This window comes from Talpa occidentalis, unplaced genomic scaffold (genome assembly GCF_014898055.3).
Source record: "Talpa occidentalis isolate TD23 unplaced genomic scaffold, MPIMG_talOcc4v2.1 talOcc4.2, whole genome shotgun sequence".
NCBI lineage: Eukaryota > Metazoa > Chordata > Mammalia > Eulipotyphla > Talpidae > Talpa > Talpa occidentalis.
This window is the reverse complement of record NW_023602073.1, coordinates 40,723,723-40,734,479: the sequence shown is the minus strand read 5'-3', so window position 1 is coordinate 40,734,479 and position 10,757 is coordinate 40,723,723. Positions and strand designations below refer to the sequence as shown.

The window sequence follows — 10,757 nt, the reverse complement described above, 5'->3', positions numbered from 1 at the left end:
CTGCGATGTACCGGGGCTCCTGGAGGCTGGGCTGGGAGGTCTTGATTTCTAAAAGCCTTAAAGAGTGGGAGCCTGGGGGCAGGACGGTGAAAGTCAGGCTGAACCTCCTTCCTGCACTGGTCCTGAGTCCCAGGGAGATGGGGCATGAGGGGAGAAAGTGTTCAGGAAGGGAGGAGGCTCGAGAGCTTGAAAAGGGGCATCAGGTGGAGAAGGAGTGGGACTCAGGGGGACAGAAGAGGGCGCTAGGGTGGGGGGACAGAAAGGGACTAGGATTGAGAGGAACCATGGGAGGACAGAGGAGCCTAAAGCAATATCCTCTATCAGAGAAGCCTTTTCCCTCCTCCCTGCTCTCACCAGCCCAGGTTTGGGCCACAGCCCTGGAGAGAAGCAGCAGGACAAGGGTTGGGGCCCCATGACCAGCACTACTGAGGTCTGGGGAGCTTCTGACTCTAGGCTGGTGGGTGGAAACTTACCTGGGGGCCATGCTGATTGGCTTCCCTGGGAACCATCGAGGCACTGGGGAATGAGAACTGGGGATGAGCATTCACAAGGGTCCAGGGCCCAACACAGGTGGTGGAACAGAAGTGAAGCAAAGGGGGGCAGTGGGGTATCCCCAACAGTAACCTTCCTGCCCTAGACACAGCCCTGGGGCCTGGAACTATGAGAACCAGACTAGGGCCCTGGGGCTTTGCTCTGGCCCCTCCTCTCCTCACCCAAAGCTTCCTCACCCTGTCTCCGTGACCCAAGCACTGGGTCTGCGATTCTCAGTCATTTTCCTTCCAGTAAATAAGTGAGGACACCAAGTATACTTTTGTGTATGAGATATCGCTCCCCATATTACCACACTGGGAATAAAGCTGTGTTTAATCATGTAACTATTTCATTTGGAATAATATGAATAACCCAATGCATGTTGACAGAAAGTATTCTTTTTTTTAATAAATTACTTTATTTTATATACTTCTTACATCATTTTTCATTTTTGCATAATGTATGCATTTTCATTTTGGTTATATTCCCCACACAATTCCCAGCCCTTTTTCTGACCGTAATCCCTCTTCTCCTCCCCCCGCCCCCACTGTAGTGTGTCTCTGGTCTATAGTTGCTTGTTGATTTTGATTTTTTACTTTATTGCAATTAGTCTTTATCCTGGTCTCTTATTTAGGTTTTCTAAATTCCTGCTATGAGTGAGACCATATGGTATTTTTCTTTTTCTTTCTGGCTTATTTCGCTGAGCATGATCCCTTCCAGCTCCATCCACGTTGCTGCAAATTGCATGAGTTTATCTTTTTTGATTGCTGAGTAGTAATCCATTGTGTATATATTCCACATCTTTTTGATCCAGTCATCTATTTTGGGCATTTGGGTTGTTTCCAAAGCTTAGCTATTGGGAATAGTGCTGCCATAAACATAGGGGTACAGGTGCCCTTTTGAATTAATGTTTCTGTGTCCTTTGGGTAAATACCTAGGAGTGGAATTGCTGGATCATATGGAAGCTCTGTGTTTAGTAGGTTAAGAAATCTCCACACAGCTCTCCATAGTGGTTGGACCAGTTTGCACTCCCACCAGCAGTGCAGAAGAGTTCCTTTTTCTCCACATCCTCGCCAACATTTGTTGTTGCTAGTTTTTTTAATATGTGCCATTCTCACTGGTGTAAGATGGTATCTCATTGTAGTTTTGATTTGCATTTCCCTGATTACAAGTGATGTTGAACATTTTTTCATATGCCTGTTGGCCATTTGCATTTCCTCTTTGGAGAAGTTTCTTTTTAGCTCTTCTGCCCATTTTTTGACTGGATTATTTTCTTTGTTTTTGTTGAGTCTCATCAGCTCTTTGTAGATTTTTGTGATCAGTCCTTTATCATTAGTGTTGGGTGCAAAAATGTTCTCTCAGTCGGTGGGGTTTCTCTTTGTTTTTGTTATTGTCTCTTTTGCTGTGCAGAAGCTCTTTAATTTGATGTAGTCCCAGCTGTTTATCTTTGCCTTCACTATCACTGCTTTGGGTGATGTGTCTGTAAAGATGTCTTTGAGGTGCGTGTCATGTAATGTTTTGTGTATATTTCCTTCTATATGTTTTATGGTTTCAGGTCTTATGTCTAGTTCTTTAATCCATTTTGAATTGGTTTTTGTGCATGGTGTGAGGTAGTAGTCAAGCTTCGTTCTTTTGCATGTAGCGACCCAGTTTTCCCAGCACCATTTATTCAGCAAACTTTCTTTAAATGAGAAAGTATTCTTCTAAAAAAAAAAAAAATTATTTATTTATTTATACAAGCACTGGATCCAGTCAGAAGCGCATGAGGGTGAGAGAATTCACCAGAGCCGGAGCAGGGAACAGAACAGGCAGAAGGACCGAAGTACACTGCTGAGGGGAGCAGCGGGCGGCAGGAGAGGTCTGCATGCCATGTGGGACACTCACCAGTCAGCCAGGGATTGAACCAGCGCTGCAGAGACTGCGGGCAGCTTCGCAACGCAGCGCTCAACTGCTGCACCACCAGGGAGGCCCGAGAAAGTATTCTTAACAAAAATAACATTTCTGAAAATAATCAGGCCAATGAGAAGAGTGGATCTTTTACATTTTTGCAATTGTCTTTCTTGTCTGTCTCATTAGAAGACCTTTGGATTTTCTTCATATTTTCGTCTCCGTTTAGTCTGTTGTTCTGGTTGAAGTCTATGAAAAAATACACACTGCCTTACTATAACTATGCAGACACTGCCTTACACAAATATGTTGAAGTAGTGTTTTCAGACAATTTGTAATATCCCACTTTCATACTACATTAAAACTATACAGTTTTAACTTTACAGTTTGGTATTTTCTCCAAGGTTAATTGCAAAGTGAAACCTGAAATAATATCATTGAATATTTCTTATTCTGTTACATTTCCATAGTCCTCTTGTTGTAGAAATAAATTCTGGCCTTTTCCCCAGGCAGAGGAAGAACAAGGGGTACTTCATAATGGTGAGGTCAGAAGCTTTATTATTCATGCATGAGGTCCCAGACCTGGGTAGCCCCCTAAGTCAGAGCACCAGTTTAAAGACCAAGGGTTCCTTTTATACACAACTGTGTCCATATCTGTTACATTGATAGTGACGTGGTTTTTGTGAAGTCTGTGGGTTTGGAGTACGGGGTCCTTGGGGTCACTCTGGGAAAGGTTTCACCAGAGCTCCCCTTTCAGCGACACGTGGTGAGGTCCCCAGCGAGTTTCTCCACGAGACAAAGACACTAGTTATATTTAAAGGACAGGTTTATTAGGGAAAGGGACAGAAGAGTAAAAGACACTTGCATAGACACAGGCGGACAGGAATAGCTGCCCCGAAAGGGACAGGTTTGCTGAGAGAGGCCTGCGTGGTTGCAGGCGGGCAGTCTTGAGGAGAGCGGCCTTCGCTGAAGGAGGTCAGTGCAGAGAAGTCCAGGCATGGTGCAGGTCACGGGCAGGCAGGCAGGAAGCTGCTGTCCTGCGGAGGGAGAGGGTTGGTAAAAAGAGGCATCTGCATAGACACAGGTGGGCAGTGGGCTTGCTGCCCTGAGCCTGTGCAGAGACTGCACTGATATAGTCCTCTGCTGTTTGGGAGGGGCCGCTCCTTGTGAGATTTAGGGTTAGTGGCTGATTTTGGATAACTAAGCAGAATCTGAAAGGGACAGCAGATTCCACCATGGGCTCAATCTCCACATCTTTACCTGTGGATGTGTGCTCTGATACCTGCTTGGATGTTATGTATCCAGGCGTTGGTGCCTGAAGATCTTAGTTTTCACAAGGTGGAGTCTGTGCCTAAGGATCCTAGTTTCCATAACTGTGTTGACGGTTATGCTAATCTCTTCTACCCCCATCTTCTTGTGAGAGCCACGTTTCTGGTCGTGTGGTGCTTCCTTTTTCAGTTTATTTATTTATTTTTTTCATTCCTGTCCTCCATCAATAGCATAATTTTCAGCAGGCACAACCATTTGCTGCAAAGTCCTCCAACAAGGGAGGCCCGGCAAGGGGGTGAAGATGCAGGCATTTGGGGATGCCCTTTAAGAGAGAGGCCAGCGGGTTGACTGCCCAGCCTTGTAGATAAGAGTGCTGAGGCCCTGGCCATGCATCTTAAAAGGGAAAGAGCTGTGAGTAAGCAAACTTGTTAATTATGCCTGCATGGGAGTGTTCATTGTGTTACAGGACAAGGAGAGGAGCACCCCAGACCCCGCAAACCTGCCTGCTCTAAATAGGCTCTGCCATCCACTGCATCCACACAAAACATGTAAGACCGTAATGGGAAGGAACTTGAACACAATTAGTAAACAATACAGAAAAGACAAAGAATATAGTTTCTAAATCAAGCACCCTTGTTACCCATCCCCTTGTGGGTAAAAGACCACCCGAATGGTCTTTCGGGCCAGAGCAAGGCCCAAAAGCCTGCCACAAATCTAAAGCATCTTTTAGTGGGGACCCACAGAAAAGGATCAGAAATAACTGGACAAGATTGGGAGGAAAAGAGCAAATTCAAAATCAAGATAAAAGCTGCCATTGTCACCTCCCCACGGGTCTCTCACCCACATCAGTTTCAGCACCAAAAGGTAAGCATAGTTTCTTCACATGTCTCTCTGTTCCATGTGCCTCCTCCAGGTCTTCTTATGGCTCCATCCTGCTTCCTTCCTTCCTCAGTCTCCTCTGCAGCTTCTTCTCTTCTCTTTAGCTCCACCCTCTTTTGAGTGGGGCAAGAGAACCTGAAACTTCCCCTTTCCCTGGGCAGCACCCTGTTACAATTGCAGCAAGACTGGAAATTCTGCTGGAATCTTTATTATATTCATTTGCTCAATAATATATGTTCTCATCACTTTCTTGCATACTGGTTGGGTCTTGTGCTAATGTGTGATTTTTTAAAAGTAATATATTATTCCACTAAGTTATAAAGATCTTCAGTATTCTTTACACTGGAATCAAATTATTAAAAAGAAATTTTCACTTTATTTTTCACCACAAATCCCAAAAGTAAAAGTAGTACTGGAAGTTGTCAAGTTAGTGAAAGATGGAGGAGAGCAATAGAAAAAGACTGGAAAGGAGATGCCCCAAGACCAGAAATCTGGCCCACACAAGGAGCAGGGGGTAGAAGGGATTAACACAGCCATTGACACAGATCTAGAAACCAAGATCCTTAGGCTCCAAAGCCTAGATTACAAAGCAGAAAATCCAAGTGGGTATCAGACTGCTGTCTAGAGCACAGGCCCAAGGGTAAAGATATGGAGATTGAGCCCATTGTAGACTCTCCTGTCCCTTTCAGATTCTGCATAGTTATCCAACATCAACAACTAACCAGAAGGCTCACAAGGAGTGACCCCTTCCAAACAGAAAAAGACTATGTCAGTGCAGTCTCTGCACAGGCTGGGGGCAGCAATCCCTCTGCCCACCTGTGACTATGCAGGTGCATCTTTTCACCAATTCTCTTCTCTGCAGGGCAGCAGCCTCCTGCCTGGCCATGACTTGCATCATGCCTGCACTTCTCTTCATTGACCTCCCTCAGTGGAAGCAGCTCCCTCAAGGCCATCCACCTGTAGCCATGCAGGCCTCTCTCAGCAAACCTGTCCCTCTGGGGTTGGGGGGGGGACAGCTCTTCCTGCCCGTTTGTGTCTATGCAAGTGTCCTTTACTCTTTTGTTCCTTGTCTAGTAAATCTGTTTTTTAAATATAACTAATGTCTCTGTCTTGTGGAGGAACTCGCCTGGGGAATTCTTCGTGTGTCGCTGAAACAGGAACTCTGGTGAAACCTTTCCCAGAGTGAACCCAAGGACTCCACACTCCAAACCCACTGACTCCAAAAACTCCATCATTAGCATACCATAGGCTATTAATATTCTTTTTAAAAAAAGATTTATTTATTTATGCATACAAGAACTGGGGTGTAGGCCAGAGGTGTGGTGGGTGAGAGGATTCACCAAAGACAGAGTGGGGAGCAGAACAGGCAGATCTACAGAAATCCACTGCTGAGGGGAGCAGCAGGTGAGGCAGGAGAGGTCTGCTGGGCCATGTGGGTTGCTCCCTGGCCATGGATTGAACTGGTGCTGCTGCAGCTACAGGTCACTTCATAGTGCTGATGCTTAACCCCTTGCGCCACCAGGGAGGCCCCAGGTTATTTATATTCTAAAGTAAAGAAGCAATAACATCTTTTAAAAAGGTTTTATTCTAGTAAAGTAAATATTTAAAGCTGTAACCCACATAACAATATTATACATGGGATCCGTAATAATTTGTGAGACTGTACAGAGTTTCTGAAAGAAAAATGTTTGAGACTTGCGGACCCAGTCCCTGGGCCTGGACTCAGGGACACGGTGTGACAAAGGTCTCGGAGCAGGAGAGGAGGGGGCGGCAAAGTCCCAGGTCTCGGGGTGTGGCTGTCTGGGTCTCAGTCCCCAGCGCGGGGTGCAGGGCTGGAAGGTGACTGCTGGGGATTCGCCCTCTCCCCTCGGTTCCACTTCTGGGCTCACAGCCTGGGCGGGTCCTCCTGCCTGGATACTGGTGAGTCACCCCAGGGCTCACTCCCCATTGCCTGGAGGTCTCCAGAGCAGCCAATCAGCAGCCCCGCGGCTCCCGTTCCAAAGCCCTCGCCCGCCCGCCGGGACTCCGTCTCCCCAGCCCGGGTGGAGGGCGCGTCCTGGGGGATGGGGGGCGCAGCCCTCCTGCTCCTGCTCGCGGGGGCCGCGGCCCCGAGGGAGACCCGGGCGGGTGAGTGCGGGTCGGGAGGGGACAGGGCGCTCCCAGAGGCGGGAGCGAGGGCGTGGGCGGGCGTGGGAAAGGCGCGACCTCGCCGCCGCCCTAGTTGTCCCCCCACCTCGGCCCCGCCCCGTCCTGGCCCCTTTCCGTCCCCCGAGACCCCAGCCTCCTCTGGCCCCCCGAGTCCCGGCCATTTTCGTCCCGCAGCCGCTTTTCACTCTCACTCGTCTTTCACCCACTTTCTGTCTCGTGGGCGCCCCCTGGGACTCGAGCCCGCGAAGGGGAGAAGAATAGCCCGGGTCTCCCCTCCCGCCCCCAGGCCCCCACTCCGTGAGGTTTTTCTCCACCGCGATGTCCCGGCCCGGCCTCGGGGAGTCCCGGTGCATCATCGTGGGCTACGTGGACGACACGCAGTTCGGGCTGTTCGACAGCGACTCCCCAGGCCAGAGAGTGGAGCCGCAGGCGCCCTGGGCGGGGCAGCTGGGGCAGGAGGTGTGGGACTGGAGGTCGCAGATCGCAAGGCACAGCGCACTGTGGTCCCGAGCGCACCTGGACGCCCTGCGCGGCCTCTACAACCAGAGCGAGACCGGTGAGCTGGCGCGGGTCCGGGCCGGGTCAGCACCCCCATCCCCACGGACGGGGGTCGCCCAGGGTCTCCCCCTCCAGGCTTCTCTGCAACCTGCCCGGGAACAGCCCGCGGGACTTTCACCCCGTTTCATTCTGTTTAGTTTATTCCCGGCGGGAGGGGGTGCGGGGGGGTGACGCGAGGTGACGCGGGCGGGGACAGGCTCTCACACCTTCCAGTGGATGTCTGGCTGCGACGTGGGGCCCGAGGGGCGCCTCCTCCGCGCGTACAGTCAGTTCGCCTACAAAGGCGCGGATTACCTGGCCCTGAACGAGGACCTGCGCTCCTGGACCGCGGTGGACACGGCCGCTCAGATCACCCAGCGCCAATGGGAGGCGCAGGGTGAGGCAGAGAAATTCAGGAACAATTTGGAGGACTGGTACTTGTGGTGGCTGCGCAGATACCTGGAGTACGGGAAGGAGACTCTGCAGCGCACGGGTAAGAGGGGCCTGGAGGCCTCCCGGTCCCCCCCTGCCTGGAGTCATGGAGTCACTGCGGGAAATGAGTCCTCTCTCTAGTCCCGAGAGGGGGACTCCCCTGGGTTTCATGTTCTGCGCTAGAGAGACTCCCAGAGACTCCGGCTTCTCCTGAAGGACAGGGAAGGGATCCCGTCTCTCCTGAGAAAGACAGACAGTCCCTGACATCACACGTCACCGGGTCCTTTTGACCAGGGGCCTGTTTGAGAACCACGAGTTTCTCTCTCAGTCTTGTTTCTGGTCTGAGAACATTTTCAGTTATGTGATTCCTGCTTTTCTGTGTCATTCACCTTCCACCAGGTCAGGAATAAAAAGTCTGTGTTCCACTCCCTCTGCTTCATCCTACCCTGGGTTTCCTTCCTCATTCTAGAACTTTCTAAGGAATAGGAGAATCTCACAAATTCCCCCAGACTGGCCTATTTTTTACATTTTATGCTTCTTCCTGCCACACCAGTTGTCTTGTCCATTGTGAGGATGGTCTCATGAGGATTCCTCAGTGTCCATGCAGGAAACACAAAGTGAATTTTCTGATTTACCACCTCAGATCCCCCAAGGACACATGTGACCCACCACCCCACCTCTGAGCATGAGGTCACCCTGAGGTGCTGGGCCCTGGGCTTCTACCCTGCGGACATCACCCTGACCTGGCAGCGAGATGGGGAGGACCTCACCCAGGAGATGGAGCTGGTGGAGACCAGGCCTGGGGGAGACGGAACCTTCCAGAAGTGGGCGGCTGTGGTGGTGCCTTCTGGAGAGGAGCAGAGATACACGTGCCACGTGCAGCATGAAGGCCTGCTGGAGCCCCAGGTCCTGATATGGGGTAAGGAGGAGGATGTGGGCACTGAGGCTAGTCTCAGGGCCATCAGGAGTCTTTCTGGAGCCCTTCAGAGGGTCAGGATAAGGTCTGGGGCTCAGGGTATGCTCTTCCCTTCCTTTCCAGTGCCCCCTTCTCAGTTTTCCATCCCCACCGTGGCCATCATTGCTGGCCTGTTTCTCCTTGGAGCTGTGCTCACTGGAGCTGTGGTGACTGCAGCTGTGATGTGGAGGAAGAAGTGCTCAGGTAGGGAAGGGAGTGGGGGCATCTTGTCCACTGAGAGCTTTCAAGTCCCAGGGAAAACCGCCCTGCCTGGTTAATGGGAAGTACCATCCACACACATGGGTGTTGCCCAGAGGGCATTTGGTCCAGTCCCCCCTCACCAGCTTTCTTCATTTCTCCCAGTCCTGACCTGGATCTTTACTCACAGTTCTGGAATCTTCCCTGTTCTGCAGGATTAAAAGATTCCATTAGGTCTTCTGACCTGACTGCTCCCTGGTCTCACATGATGTTTCTTCCCACAGAAGGACAAGGAGGAAGCTACACTCAGGCTGCAGGTAAGTGTGCATCAGCAGTGTGATCCCTGCGCCCCTGGGGACAGTGTAGATGGAGCCCATGGGGGAGTCACCCTCATCAGTCCCTCCTGTGGTCTCATCTCTGACCAAGTTCTATTTTGTTCTCAACCAGGCAGTGACAGTGCCCAGGGCTCTGATGTGTCTCTCAGCCCCTAAAGCATCTTTTAAAATGAATGTGATAAGGGCTCCTCCCCGGTGGCGCAGCGGGTTGAGCGCATCTCTGTGAAGCTGTCAGCAGCCACTGCAGCACCAGTTCGATTACCAGCCAGTCAGGGAGAATCCCACATGGTGAGGCAGACCTCTCCTGTCTCTCCCCTGCTCCACTTTCAGTCCGTCTGCCTGTTCTGCTTCCTGCTCTGTCTCTGGTGAACCCTCTCACCCTTCTATGACTCTGGCCTGTACCCCAGCTCTTATATAAATAAAAAATAAAAAAAAATGATGAATGTGATGAGGCTCCTATTGTTCACACCCTGGACAGCACCTGGTATTGTGCAGAGTTTGCATTTTCAGTCTCTCCTGGTTGTCACTGTTCTTAATTGTGATATTGAACATTTGTTCATATTTTTACTTTCCTATGACTATAGTTGCTGTTTGTATGGAAGTTTTGTACATTTCTACAGATGAGGTGCTGTTCATTTATTACACTATTTTTGTCTTTATTAAAATTGGGTTATTTCTTTCTGATCATTGAGTTTTGGGCATTATTTCTAGATAAAGTCCTTTATCAGATTCATGATTTGCAAATGTTTCCCCCAACTCTGTGGCCTGAACTCCTTTACTGATGGGAAAACAAACACTGTTGCCCAGACAGGAGCATGGAGATGTATATATATGTGTGTGTGTAGGTATATATGTATGTATATGTATACATGTATGTATATGCATATGTATATAGGTACATATATATGTATATGTATAATGTATATAAAGAGAAAAGATAAATTGCTAACTGGATTTGAGCAGATACTGGCTGACTGGGGTGTTGGGGGTGGAGTGGAATGACTTAATGCATATCCTTGAGTGTTATTTAAATGTCCTTGTTTGAGCATGAAATATGCTTTCTAAAGTAAATTACACTTCATTCCTCAACTTATAAAACTCTTCACACATCATGTTCAAATCACGTGTTAAGACCAGACTGACACGTGGGTTACAAGTGATGGATCCGGACATCATAGTTGCAAAGTCATGGTTTCCCTTTGGGTTCACTCTGGTGTTGTCCATTCTTGGAGTGTTGGGCAAATGTATAATGACCTGTGTCCATCATGAGAATATCATGCAGAGTATTTTCACTGCCCATAGTGTCTTCTGTGCTCCAAGGAAGCAAAAGCAGAAGAAACCAGTGGAATCACATCAGACTAAAAAGCTTATACATAGTGAAGGAAACTATCGTTAAAATGAAAAGAGAATATTGAATTGGAGAAACTATTTGTACATCATCAATCCAACAAGGAGATAATATCCAAAATCTACAAAGAACCCCAAAACAGGGCTCCCCGGTGGCGCAGAGGTTGAGCGTTGGGTTGCGAAGCTGCCCGCAGCCTCTGCGGCGCTGGTTCAATCCCCGGCTGCTCCCCGGCCACCGG

General features: G+C 49.4%; 1 protein-coding gene across 2 annotated transcripts; it reads left to right on the top strand.

Moving 5' to 3' along the window:
• Positions 1-6,620: 6,620 nt before the first annotated feature.
• LOC119252069 (patr class I histocompatibility antigen, A-126 alpha chain-like) lies at positions 6,621-10,000 on the top strand. 2 transcript variants are annotated; one of them, XM_054698186.1, is made up of 7 exons: positions 6,621-6,693; positions 7,001-7,270; positions 7,469-7,744; positions 8,327-8,602; positions 8,723-8,842; positions 9,052-9,153; positions 9,284-10,000. In XM_054698186.1, the coding sequence occupies exons 1-7, from the start codon at positions 6,630-6,632 to the stop codon at positions 9,325-9,327; spliced, it is 1,152 nt and encodes a 383-aa protein (XP_054554161.1). In that variant the 5' UTR covers positions 6,621-6,629; the 3' UTR covers positions 9,328-10,000. The 2 variants fall into 2 exon arrangements, with proteins under 2 accessions (XP_054554161.1, XP_037375180.2); XM_037519283.2 differs by having other exon boundaries at positions 9,121-9,153; positions 9,284-9,999.
• Positions 10,001-10,757: the final 757 nt, after the last annotated feature.